Genomic DNA, 13,939 nt, shown 5'->3' with positions numbered 1-13,939 from the left:
GAGGGTAAAGTAGCCCCGCAGGCTGTTGCCGAGGAGACCGATTCTTAGCGCAGGAGACACATGGCCGAATATAGTCTCCGACGTGACGGGCCATATGCGGCCACCAGTACATCCTCGCCAAGAACTCAGATGTCCTCTTGGTCCCAAAATGTCCACCCACCGTGGATGAGTAAGCCCAAGAGAGAACCTCCGGTCACAAATTAGATGGAACAAAAGTTTTGCCTGGGGGCACAGACTCTAGCGAAACCGGAGCCAGAGTTCTCAGGCTCTCTGAAGGGACAATAAGCTGAGGCTCCTCCTCCTCTGATGACACTACTGAGCGAGATAGAGCGTCGGCACAAATGGAGGGTGAAATGGAACCGGGAGAAGAACAGGGACCATCTAGCCTGGCGAGAATTTAGCCGCTGGGCTGTCTGTAAATACACCAAGTTCTTGTGGTCTGTGAACACTTGAAAGGGAAAACGAGCTCCCTCCAGGAGGTGTCTCCACTCTGAGAAAGCCAACTTCATGGCTACCAACTCCCTGTCCCTGATGGAATAATTCCTCTCCGCTGGTGAAAAGGTCTTGGAGAAGATGAAGCAAGGATGCTTCCGACCTTGAGCATCCTTTTGGAAGAGAACTGCTTCAGCACCAACGGATGAGGCATCCGCCTCCATAATAAATGGCTTATCTACATTGGGGTGATGTAGGATGGGAGCGCTAGCGAAGTGAGTTAATTGAGAGAAAAGCCTTGAAGACCTCCTCCGACCACAACTTGGGATTTGCTCCCTTCTTGGTGAGAGCAACCAAGGGAGCTACCAAAGTTGAGAAGTGGGGAAGGAACTGGCGATAGTAATTAATGAATCCCATAAAGCGCTGCACCGCTTTGATAGAATGGGGTTCCTGCCAGTCCATCACAGCCTGTAGCTTGGCAGGATCCATAGCCAATCCCTGGGCAGAGATGATATAACCAAGGAAATGTAAGGACTCCTGCTCAAACACACACTTCTCCAACTTGGCATAGAGGGAGTTAGCCTGTAGGAGGTCGGAGACCTTGCAAACATCTCTCCGGTGGGAGTCAATATCTGGAGAGTAGATGAGAATATCATCCAGATAAACTAAGACCGAGGTGGAGAGCATATCCGGGAAGATGTAATTTACAAAGTCTTGGAAAATGGCTGGGGCATTACAAAGCCCGAAGGGCGTCACCAGATATTCATAGTGCCCATCCCTGGTGTTAAAAGCCGTCTTCCATTCGTCTCCCTCACGGATGCGAATCAGGTTGTAAGCACCTCGCAGATCTAATTTAGTAAATACCCTTTCTCCCTGTAGCCTATCAAAAAGCTCAGATATCAGGGGTAGTGGGTACTTATTCTTAACGGTGATGGCTATAAGACCCCTGTAGTCTATGCATGGACGCAGTTCTCTACTCTTCTTCTTTACAAAGAATCCAGCCCCTGCAGGTGACACTGACTTCCTAATGAATCCTCTTGCCAGATTCTCTTGGATATTCTGGGATATTGCCTCCGTCTCCGGAAGAGTTAACAGATAGACTCGACCCCGGGGAGGCTCTGCACCCGGCAAGAGGTCAATAGGACAGTCATAGGGGCAGTGAGGCGGAAAAGTCTCCGCAGCCCTTTTGAAGAACAAGTCCGCATAGGACCAACAGTGCTTGGGAAGAGAGGAAAGATCTGCGGGTACCTCAGTTGAAGCACCCTGAATGCACTCCCTCTGACATCTACCTTCACACGATTTACTCCATCCCAGAATTCTCCCGGAGGACCACTCTATATGAGGAGAGTGCTAGCAAAACCATGGTATCCCCAACAGGACCTCATCAATTCACTCGGGAATGACAAGTAGGGAAATAATCTCCTGATGAGATGGAGACATGGAGAGAATGAATGGAATGGTTTGGTGTGTAATCTGTGAGGGTAGTGTCGACCCATTTACCACTCGAACGGTCACAGGTTTAGCGAGCATCACCAGGGGTATTGCGTGACGCTGGGTGAAAGCAGATGACAAAGTTGCCTTCTGCCCCGGAGTCCACGCAAAGCTCTACCATAAGAGTGGATGGGCCTATGGTAATTGTCCCCTTAAAATACAATTAAGAGGAAAATATCTCCGTGTCTAGTGTACCACCTCAAACTACCACTAGACGTCGACGTTCCCCCGACCGCTGAGAACATCTGGAGGCAAGATGTCCTGACTGCCGGCAAATATGACAGACCTTAAGTGCATGAGCGGACTGGGACTTGGATCCCGCTCGTGACACCTCTATGGCCTCATGTGACTCGGACGCCTGGACCGGAGATTCCAGAGGTTTGGCGAAGGTGGGAGCCAGCCGAAACCTCTGCCTACACTGGGCTCGCTCCAACCTTCGCTCGTGAAAACGAAGGTCGATTAGAGTTGATATAGCTATGAGTTTCTCCAGTGTCGCGGGAATCTCCCTAGTGGCCAAAGCGTCCTTCACATGGTCAGCCAGCCCCCTTCAAAATACCGGGATGAGAGCTTTATCCAGCCACTCCAGCTCAGAGGCTAGAGGCCGAAAACAGATGGCAACATGGCTGACCATGGACGACCACTAAGTCAATGCCAGCAGTTGGAGCGCCGTATCATGGGTCACTTGAGGTCCTAAAAAAACCTGCTTCAGAAAGCTCAAGAACCGAGAAGCACTCTGCACCACATGATCATCACGCTCCCACAGCAGCGTAGCCCACTTCAATGCCCTGTCCGACAGAAGAGAGATTATAAATACCACCCTTGCCCGCTCTGTAGGAAAACGTGCAGCCAGAAGCTCGACGTGTATACCGCACTGGCTCATGAAACCCCTACAGGTTTTACTGTCACCAGAGAATTTCTCTGGCAGCGGGAGATGGAATAAAGTTGGAACAGAGGTGGCAGCCGTGCTAGCAGCCTGAACAGCTATTGCAGTTACATCCACAGCTGAGGATGGAGGACCTACCCTCCATCTGCTGGATGTACCCCTGCAATCGCTGTTTGTCCGCTAGTATACTGTTAGGGCTAGCAGAACGCACAGAGTATAGGAAGGAAACAACAAGGTGCATTCGCTGCCCGGGGTCCACCATGCAGAGATATCTGCTGCAAAGTAATTGGCGACACTATATGGCGGTATAAGCGAACTCTGTTAGCGTCACAGAATCGCAAAGATATGAAAATGCTGTGCCCTATTAACCCCACAAAGGATCACAGCTATCTAACTGAGCAAAGCAAAGAGTGGTCATGCGGTCAGCATAGCACAGAAACAACTTCTCACCGGAGGTGTCGGTATTCTAGGGGCTTATTTCAGCCAAAACTAACCACATGCAGACATGACCACCAATTAGCAAAGCTCATAACACAGGTTGAAACTAGCGCATGGCCTACCTAAAAATTACTTTACAACAATTCGGTTTCAATCCAAAATCTATTTCCGCAATAATGGCTCTCTACACAGGTCCTACCGCCAGGGTCTTCTCTAATAAGCACCTCTCATCACCTTTTTCAATCACGAACGGCACGCACCAAGGTTGCCCCCTGTCTCCTCTGCTATTCGCCTTGGCGATTGAGCCTTTTGCTCAGTCAGTGAGAGGCATCCAAACAAAAAACAGAGAATTTAAAATCGACCTCTTTGTCGACGATGTCATTCTGACCCTGACAAACTCTTTAAGGCTACGTTCACATTAGCGTTTTGCGTGTTTGCGTCGGGCGACGCATGCGTCATGCGCCCCTATATTTAACATAAGGGACGCATGGACGTGCTTTGTGCTGCGTTGTGCGACGCATGCGGTTTTTTTGCCGCAAGCGTCGGGCGCAGAAAACGCAACAAGTTGCATTTTTCTTGCGTCCAAATTTCGGCAAAAAACGACGCATGCGTCGCAAAACGCAGCGTTTTTGCATGCGTTTTTATTTGCATTGTGCGTTGCGTCTCCGACGCAGCGGCGCACAACGCAAATGTGAACGTAGCCTAACATCTGTTCCAGCAACCCAAAATTTACTAGATTTATTTTCCCAGCTATCATATTTTAAAATTAACAAAATCAAGTCCCAAATCCTACAATTCAACCTAGATCCCCACCAGATTAGAGAGATGAAAAAAGTAACTTCATGGAGCTGGGCGGTTAATGAATTCATTTATCTAGGGATTAGGATCACTAAAAATATGGACTCGCTCATCCCAACAAATTTTGATTGCCTAACTAGGAACATATCACTCGATTTGAACTACTTTGCAGGAAAGGATCTGTCATGGTGGGGGAAGAACTTGTCAGTCAAAACCTTCATAATCCCCAAAATTTTGTATATATTGAGGTCCATCCCCACTCCTATCCCAATTCCATACTTAACCAACATTCAATCCCTAATTAACAATTTCCTATGGAACAACAAAAAAGCGAGAGTGGCTATGGGAACACTCTACAAAAATAAATTAATGGGAGGAATGGGCCTACCGAACATCTTAGCCCATTACTACACTAATTTGATTAGACAGAGCTTCTTTTGGTGGTCTAAAGCGGAATCCCCCACCTGGTTAGAGATCGAGTCCACTCTAAATTTAGACAGAGCTCCTAAGGATCTAATTCTGAACCAGATAATGAATAAAAAAAAGGTCAGCAATAAATCGCATCCAATCTTCATAGCAGCTAGTAAAGCATGGTCTAAATTAGCCAGGCCTAAAAGAGGTACAGGGAGATTTGAATCTCTGGGTAACCTAGCTATCTCCTTTATTTATGATCTACATAATAAATCAGTCAACCCAAAATGGTCAGAATACAAAATTACGAAACTGATACACATTCACGACGGGAAAAAAATTCTAAACTTTAATACCCTCAAAAACAGTTTCAGTATTCCTTCCTCCATTTTTTGTGATTACCAGATCATTAAAGATCAATGCCAAAAATTTCTATCAATGAGACCCTTCTTCTCTGAAGCCGCACAAAACCTTATTTGCAACCCAGACCACAATATATTCTGGAGTTACAGATATATATATATGGTTGGTTTAACAATAACTCGGATTTTGTTAAATCCTCGCCCATGTTGAAATGGGAGCAAGAACTCCAGTTAACAATTGACACAGACGAATGGGAAAAAGCCTTGGTCCACACCTACTCCGCTACTGTCTCTATGTCTCTACAAGAGTCCTATTTTAAACTGGTCTCTCGTTGGTACCTTACCCCTGCAAGGCTGTCCCTGATTGGGGGTCATATCTCCTCGAATTGTTGGAGGGTTTGCGGCCTCAGGGGCAAGTTGCTCCACATCTTCTGGAGCTGCCCTAAAATATAACCACTATGGGCCAGAATCTCTGCTCTAATTGGTGTACTGATAGGTAAAAACATTATTTCACATCCGCAGATGGCATTGCTGTCTGTGGGATTAAGCGTCATACATTTTCCTCTTAGGCTAGGGTCTTCAGTGAGTGGATTGGGCTTTGAATAAAATATTACAACAACCTTTGTGTTTATTTCATTAAAATAATTTTTAATAATGTGTTTGTGTTTTTTTAACCCTTTACTATTATTGGATTAATAATGGATAGGTGTCATAATTGACGCCTCTCCATTATTAATTTGGCTTAATGTCACCTTACAATAGCAAGGTGGCATTAACCCTTCATTACCCCATATCCCACCGCTACACGGGAATGGGAAGAGAGTAGCCAAGTGCCAGAATAGGCGCATCTTGCAGATGTGCCTTTTCTGGGGTGGCTGGGGGCAGATGTTTTTAGCCAGGGGGGGCCCAATAACCATGACCCTCTCCAGGCTATTAATATCTGCCCTCAGTCACTGGCTTTACTACTCTGGCGGAGAAAATTGCGCGGGAGCCCACGCCAATTTTTTCCGCCATTTAACCCTTTAATTTAATAGCTAGAATGGCCAAATTTTGCATATACACACTACTGCTGAGCAGGCTCCACTGCGGCTGATCTAGAATGGGAGACTGCAGCAGACATGGTTCGATGTGGGTCTAAATAAACTTCACAGTTTTTCACCTTTTCAAGAATTGGAGTGCTGCCTTCTTCTCTTTTTGGCATATTATTTGGGTGGATGAGTGGACCGTCTTACCCAGGAGGCTTGGCACCCACCGGTGAGCATTGTGCGGTTACCATTTTTATATCTATATGTATACATATACAGTATATATGTTTTTTTTTTTTTACACATGGATCCCTTGTTTTTGCAAGCCTGCGAGAAAAACACGCAGTACGGATGCCATACGGATTACATATGGAGGATGACATGTGCAAAAAACGCTGAAACACCCTGCCTACGGAGGAGCTACGGACCACTATTTTGGGGACTTTTCAGCGTATTACGGCCGTAATATACGGACCGTATTGTCTTACGCTGAGTGTGACTCCAGCCTTAGGGCGTTGGTCATCCACATACTTCTGGTCACAAAAAACACCGTCGCTTATAACTGGAAAAATGCTACCCTTACTTCATTTCAAGAGATTAAGGAACGTGTTGCCCTTCATAAAACTTTTGAGCAAAAATTTGCCCTTGCTAACAACAATTTCAAAAAATTTTCTGAGAAATGGGCTCGTTGGGAAGAAGTCTTCCCGTAATACTTCGCAGCAGAAAATGTTATATCATGATTTGGAGATTGAATAGATTTGTTAGTTCTGTCAGACTTGCTCGTTTGATTACCTTAAGTACGTTGTTGCATGTACATTTATTATTCACCATTTACTTGTATTATTGTTATTTGGTAATCATGAGTACCTGTTGACGCATACTACAAGTGTCTTCTCTCCCCCCCCCTTTCCCTTCCCCCTACCCTTAGGCTGCCGTCACACTAGCAGTATTTGGTCAGTATTTTACATCAGTATTTGTAAGCCAAAACCAGGAGTGGAGCAATTAGAGGAAAAGTATAATAGAAACATATGCACCACTTCTGTATTTATCACCCACTCCTGGTTTTGGCTGAGAAATACTGATGTAAAATACTGACCAAAAACTGATAGTGTGACAGCAGCCTTATTCCTCTTACGCCTTCCTCTTCCCTGCCCCCGTTAATTGTAAAATCCAATAAAGTTTATTTGAAAAAAAAAAAAAGAAACTAGCGCATGGCCTGCAGCAGACAAGGACCTTCCTAGTGGTCCAATGGGAGCTGCTACAGGGCCTGAGCGTGTGACCTCCGACCGCCAATGAGAGGTCCTCCCGTGGGCATGCTCAGTGTGTGCAAAGGAGGACTTAGTCCCAGAAAAGCCTGCTCACCTCTGACCAGTGCATGCTACAACATCAGAGCCTGGAGAGGCAGCAGTAACCCTTTGCACAGTATCAGGCTGCCATCACACTAGCAGTATTTGGTCAGTATTTTACATCAGTATTTGTAAGCCAAAACCAGGAGTGGAACAATCAGAGGAAAAGTATAATAGAAACATATGCACCACTTCTGTATTTATCACCCACTCCTGGTTTTGGCTACAAATACTGAGGTAAAATACTGACCAAATACTGCTAGTGGAAAGCAGCCTCAAACTGAGTGAGACACTGGGACCGACGCCTCCGCTGAGCAGGCTCCACTGCGGCTGATCTAGAATGGGAGACTGCAGCAGACATGGTTCGAGATTCCCCCCGTGCAGCGGCGGGAACTCGACTACTAACACCAGCTCATAGGGGAATTATGGAGGCATTATACTGTGTGGGAGCATCATATATACTGCATAAGGGGCATATTGAGTGCATTACACTGTGTCGGGGCCAAGAAAGGGGCCCTGTACTATGACAACACTACATTTTCTCACTTCCTGTCCTCCATAGTTGGGTCGTATGTATGTATTACAGGAAACAGAACAAAAACGCAATGATTCTTATAAAGTGGCAACAAAAACCCCAAAAGAGTCTCAGTGCTGAAGGGGTTAATGTCCCCCATGCTCAGTAATGGAGAATCTCCACCTACCTCCACCTGCAGAGCCGCACTCCACATATATGGCTGCTCTGTGCGCACAGGACCTGTGATGAGGTCACAGGAGGGGAGGAGTCAGGGGTCACATGATCAGGGGCCTCAGTGAATGATATCCGCAGTGTAGACCCTACATGGAAACTTCTTCTCAGTCAGTGACATTTCCGCCATTATTCCCCTCACTACTGGCACAATTACCCCGCGCCGCCTTTTCTACACAGTGTTATGTGTGGAATGTAACGTGTGATTTCTCTGGAGACAAATAGACCCCACACATGAGGGAATTATCACCAGTTACCGGACGTCTACTATATGGCGACATAGGATTGTGCTACCGACTCCACACCAGGAGCTAAAATGCCGAAATCTTGTTTAACCCCTTCCAGAGTCCAGCTAAGGCTCATATACGACCATCCACCTCTCCAGTCATCATGTTTTTTTTTTTTTGTTAAAAGGATGGAGGGCTGCGTCCATGCTTGGATTTTAGAGAGATTAATAAAATCAAGGTGCACAATCCCTATCCTTTACCCCTTATACCTGACCTGTTTAACCAATTATCATGAGATAAATGATTTTACAAACTCAGCGTGAGAGGGGCATATAACCTTATACGTATACGCCACGGTGACGAATGGAAGACCGCATTCAATACACCTGAGGGGCAGATTGAAATTTGAATGAATACCTAAGGAGTATATACTGGTGTGGTCTCTCGGTGAATATTAATTAACACCGGTACCTCCCTAGTGGGCGCCGATAGTAGGCAGAGTGAAAACTACAGGCAAGTCGTCCTACCTCCAGTGATGAGTCTTTGACGAACTGGAAAGCTGTGGTACTGCTGCCGTAGTTCCAAAGGGATCCAAATAAAGATCAATATAATAAAAGTCCAAACAAGTGGCTGCCCCGGCCGGTAGCAGCCACCTAAAACTGACCTCCGGCTAGGAGCAGGATCCTGCGATGCCAGACGCCGCGTGGAGTGAGAGGGGTAAGTCCGGATGGTACACAGGACCTTCGTGACATCACAGGTCACGTGACCGTTACCAAGACCCGTGAGTGAATACAGAGTGCAGTGAGGCAGCAGTGCCACAGCTTTCCAGTTCCTCAAAGACTCATCACTGGAGGTAGGACGACTTGCCTGTAGTTTTCACTCTGCCTACTATTGGCGCCCACTAGGGAGGTACCGGTGTTATTTGATATTCACTGAGAAAAGTCAAAAGTCCCACCAGTTATGTATGTATATATATATATATATATATATATATATTGTAAGGTTTGTACTCGCTCAGATGCGTAGGAGGAAACAGGAGGCACATTCTCTTCAATGTCCATGTGGGTTTATTTGCTCCATAAACCAGCAAGGCAGCAACAAAAAGGAAAACCGTCCGTACATCAGTCTGACATAGCATTAGTGTCCATAGAAGAGCTCTGCTCTTCTCAGGCCTGTGGGCACACAGGCTGTGCAATGTCCAGCACTCAGGCTCTATCTGAAGCCACAGACACAGAAGGCCTTCTTCCTCTCAATACACAGACTCCTGTCTGTAGTGTCCAGCCTGGACACATGGAAGTCTGTCCACACTGACAGACTCCCAAACACTCCCTCCATGTGCTAAACACACCTCCTTTACATAGGTGTAACCACACCCAGGTACCTATCACATGGCCAGTCAGGTGAGCGTAACATTACCACAGGTCCTTAAACACAAAACCATTTTAGGTGTTCAGACACACCTCTTTGGGTGGGTTTGTAGGTGACTGAACCCACCCATCTCTCCAATCACCTGGAAGCCTTTCCAATGTAAACAAATCCCTCAGCAGTAGATCTGCTTGAGCAAAACATACCCAGGCTTCCATCACAGGGCCACCCACCTCTGCGATACATACCGTCCATTAATCACCCTACCAGTCGCTATGCCACTATATATATAAAGTATATACCAGTTATATATATGTCAGATTTGTAAATATATATAAAAGGGGTGCACCCCTATGCCAATAGCGATACAGGGTGCAAAACCTAGTCTGTAAGGCAAATTTGGTACAACACAGAAGAAAAAAAGACTAGACTAATGATGGTATGCACACCCATGAATAATATGGAAAAATAAAAAATACTTTTATTACACCTCAGAAAAGACAGACACAGAATAAAACCGTTAAAAAAGGTTTTATTCCAATGACCATCACCCCTAAATATCAGAAGCATGGTGTAACACAGCCAGAAAATACAGATACAAATAAATATAAATAGTATAGTTGGTTGTACAAATGCAAAAATGCCTCTAGCTCATGTGCCTAGTAGCACACAATACGCTGCAGTCATGCATAAACGTAATGGAGGCCCTATATGATAAACATGGCTATATAGTTAATAGCAGTATTATCTAAGCATGCTCAGTACCTAGAGAACCTTAGTCCCAATGTACATATCACAGTGTTAAGCTTAGGTACAAGCATAAACCCCAAAAAGATGTATATCATAATACCTATAGTAACCTGGTCCAATGAGGAACAAAGGTGAACTGCCAATTGTGATGAAAAGCGCACAAAACTGCTGAAAAGAGCAAGATGGAAGAAATATTTGTACTGAAGATAGACAAATGCAGCTCAAGTTGCGGGAAAATGCGGCAGACTAAGGCACCCAGAGGAGACAAGAGACGAGGTAAGGGGTGAGGTAAGAGCCCCACACGTATCGCTGCAACAGCAGCTTCGTCAGGGGAAGTGAGGTAGTCAGTAGTTTCTGAAGTTAATATAGAAGCAGAGTAAACGAGGTAAATACAAACCGGTGTGCAGTCAAGGTCCCAGACGCCCATCTCAGCCTCCATGGAGAGCGCAGCAATTGCGGCTATAGCCGGAAGAGTTGCCGTTGTCATGGTTGTTGTGAATTCTGTGGCAGAGCTCCCTCCTGTGGTCACAAGTGGTACTTCGCCTGATTCTCTCTGTGAGCTTCCGTTGGTGGAGGAAAGTGGTACTGCGGCTTCTGAGGTTCCTTCCTCAGGTGATGTGGTGAAGTCGTTAGGTGCTGCTCTATTTAACTCCACCTGGTGCTTTGATCCTGGCCTCCAGTCAATGTTCTAGTATTGGACCTGTTTCCTCCTGGATCGTTCCTGTGGCCTGCTGCTCTGCATAGCTAAGTTCCGCTTTGCTATTTTGTTTGCTGTTTTTTTCTGTCCAGCTTGTCTATTGTTTTTTCCTGCTTGCTGGAAGCTCTGGGACGCAGAGGGTGTACCTCCGTGCCGTTAGTTCGGTACGGAGGGTCTTTTTGGCCCCTTTGCGTGGTTTTTGTAGGGTTTTGTGTTGACCGCAAAGTTACCTTTCCTATCCTCGCTCTGTTCAGAAAGTCGGGCCTCACTTTGCTAAATCTATTTCATCTCTACGTTTGTCTTTTCATCTTAACTCACAGTCATTATATTTGGGGGCTGCCTTTTCCTTTGGGGTATTTCTCTGAGGCAAGGTAGGCTTATTTTCTATCTTCAGGCTAGCTAGTTTCTCAGGCTGTGCCGAGTTGCATAGGGAGCGTTAGGCGCAATCCACGGCTGCCTCTAGTGTGGTTGGAGAGGATTAGGGATTGCGGTCAGCAGAGTTCCCACGTCTCAGAGCTCGTTCTATGTTTTTGGGTTACTGTCAGGTCACTGTATGTGCTCTGACCTCTATGTCCATTGTGGTACTGAATTACCTTATCATAACAGTACTGGAGGCCCAAAGTACTAATGATTCTCAATAGAGGGAAAAAAGAAGTTCTGAGACCATTTTTTTTTTCTCTGCACTGTGTTTTGCCTTTTTTTCCCCTAGACATTTGGGTGGTTCAGGACACAGGTGTAGCGATGGACATTAAAGGTCTGTCTTCATGTGTGGATCAGCTCACGGCAAGAGTACAAAATATTCAAGACTTTGTGGTTCAGAATTCTATGTTAGAACCGAGAATTCCTATTCCTGATTTGTTTTTTGGAGATAGAACTAAATTTCTGAGTTTCAAAAATAATTGTAAACTATTTCTGGCTTTGAAACCTCGCTCCTCTGGTGACCCAGTTCAACAAGTTAGGATCATTATTTCTTTTTTACGTGGCGACCCTCAGGACTGGGCATTTTCTCTTGCGTCAGGAGATCCTGCATTAAGTAATATCGATGCGTTTTTCCTGGCGCTCGGATTGCTGTACGATGAGCCTAATTCAGTGGATCAGGCAGAGAAGAATTTGCTGGCTCTGTGTCAGGGTCAGGATGAGATAGAGGTATATTGTCAGAAATTTAGAAAGTGGTCCGTACTCACTCAGTGGAATGAAAGTGCGCTCGCAACTATTTTCAGAAAAGGTCTCTCTGAAGTCCTTAAGGATGTCATGGTGGGATTTCCTATGCCTGCTTGTCTGAATGAGTCTATGTCTTTGGCCATTCAGATCGGTCGACGCTTGCGTGAGCGTAAATCTGTGCACCATTTGGCGGTATTACCTGAGCTTAAACCTGAGCCTATGCAGTGCGATAGGACTTTGACCAGAGTTGAACGGCAAGAACACAGACGTCTGTGGTGATTCCACTCATGCTATCTCTGATTGTCCTAAGCGCACTAAGCGGTTCGCTAGGTCTGCCACCATTGGTACGGTACAGTCAAAATTTCTTCTGTCCGTTACCTTGATCTGCTCTTTGTCATCGTATTCTGTCATGGCATTTGTGGATTCAGGCGCTGCCCTGAATTTGATGGACTTGGAGTATGCTAGGCGTTGTGGATTTTTCTTGGAGCCCTTGCAGTGTCCTATTCCATTGAGAGGAATTGATGCTACGCCTTTGGCCAAGAATAAGCCTCAGTACTAGACCCAGCTGACCATGTGCATGGCTCCTGCACATCAGGAGGTTATTCGCTTTCTGGTGTTGCATAATCTGCATGATGTGGTCGTGTTGGGGTTGCCATGGCTACAAGTCCATAATCCAGTATTAGATTGGAAATCCATGTCTGTGTCCAGCTGGGGTTGTCAGGGGGTACATGGTGATGTCCCATTTCTGACTATTTCATCATCCACCCCTTCTGAGGTTCCAGAGTTCTTGTCTGATTACCGGGATGTATTTGATGAGCCCAAGTCCGATACCCTACCTCCGCATAGGGATTGTGATTGTGCTATCGATTTGATTCCTGGTAGTAAATTCCCAAAAGGTCGACTGTTTAATTTATCTGTGCCTGAGCACGCCGCTATGCGGAGTTATGTGAAGGAGTCCTTGGAGAAGGGGCATATTCGCCCGTCATCGTCGCCATTAGGAGCAGGGTTCTTTTTTGTGGCCAAGAAGGATGGTTCACTGAGACCTTGTATAGATTACCGCCTTCTAAATAAGATCACGGTTAAATTTCAGTACCCCTTGCCGTTGTTATCTGATTTGTTTACTCGGATTAAGGGGGCTAGTTGGTTCACCAAGATAGATCTTCGTGGTGCGTATAATCTTGTGCGTATTAAGCGAGGCAATGAATGGAAAACTGCATTTAATACGCCCGAGGGCCATTTTGAGTATCTAGTAATGCCATTCGGACTTGCCAATGCTCCATCAGTGTTTCAGTCCTTTATGCATGACATCTTCCGAGAGTACCTGGATAAATTCCTGATTGTGTACTTGGATGACATTTTGATCTTCTCGGATGATTGGGAGTCTCATGTGAAGCAGGTCAGAACGGTGTTTCAGGTCCTGTGTGCTAATTCTTTATTTGTGAAGGGATCAAAGTGTCTCTTTGGTGTTCAGAAGGTTTTATTTTTGGGGTTCATCTTTTCCCCTTCTACTATCGAGATGGACCCTGTTAAGGTCCAAGCCATCCATGATTGGACTCAGCCGACATCTCTGAAAAGTCTGCAAAAGTTCCTGGGCTTTGCTAATTTTTATCGTCGCTTCATCTGCAATTTTTCTAGTATTGCTAAACCATTGACCGATTTGACCAAGAAGGGTGCTGATGTGGTCAATTGGTCTTCTGCTGCTGTGGAAGCTTTTCAAGAGTTGAAGCATCGTTTTTCTTCTGCCCCTGTGTTGTGTCAACCAGATGTTTCGCTTCCGTTCCAGGTCGAGGTTGATGCTTCTGAGATTG

At 45.8% G+C, this 13,939-nt stretch overlaps 1 protein-coding gene and 1 long non-coding RNA gene across 5 annotated transcripts in view; one reads left to right on the top strand and one right to left on the bottom strand.

Moving 5' to 3' along the window:
• LOC138663480 (oocyte zinc finger protein XlCOF22-like) overlaps positions 1–7,939 on the bottom strand; it is a 38,426-nt gene extending 30,487 nt beyond the window's left edge. The window contains exon 1 of one of the 4 annotated variants that reach the window (XM_069749712.1): positions 7,888–7,939. In XM_069749712.1, coding sequence (XP_069605813.1) covers positions 7,888–7,914 — 27 coding nt within the window. In that variant the 5' untranslated portion in view covers positions 7,915–7,939. The remainder of the gene's footprint in view (positions 1–7,887) is intronic. The other 3 variants (XM_069749710.1, XM_069749711.1, XM_069749713.1) reach the window with 3 other exon arrangements.
• LOC138663494 (uncharacterized) overlaps positions 1–13,939 on the top strand; it is a 289,916-nt gene that overhangs the window by 35,121 nt on the left and 240,856 nt on the right. The gene's annotated exons all lie outside the window — the stretch shown is intronic.

This window comes from Ranitomeya imitator, chromosome 2 (genome assembly GCF_032444005.1).
Source record: "Ranitomeya imitator isolate aRanImi1 chromosome 2, aRanImi1.pri, whole genome shotgun sequence".
Lineage (NCBI taxonomy): Eukaryota > Metazoa > Chordata > Amphibia > Anura > Dendrobatidae > Ranitomeya > Ranitomeya imitator.
The sequence above is the reverse complement of the archived record's forward strand: the minus strand, read 5'-3'. Positions and strand labels throughout refer to the sequence as shown.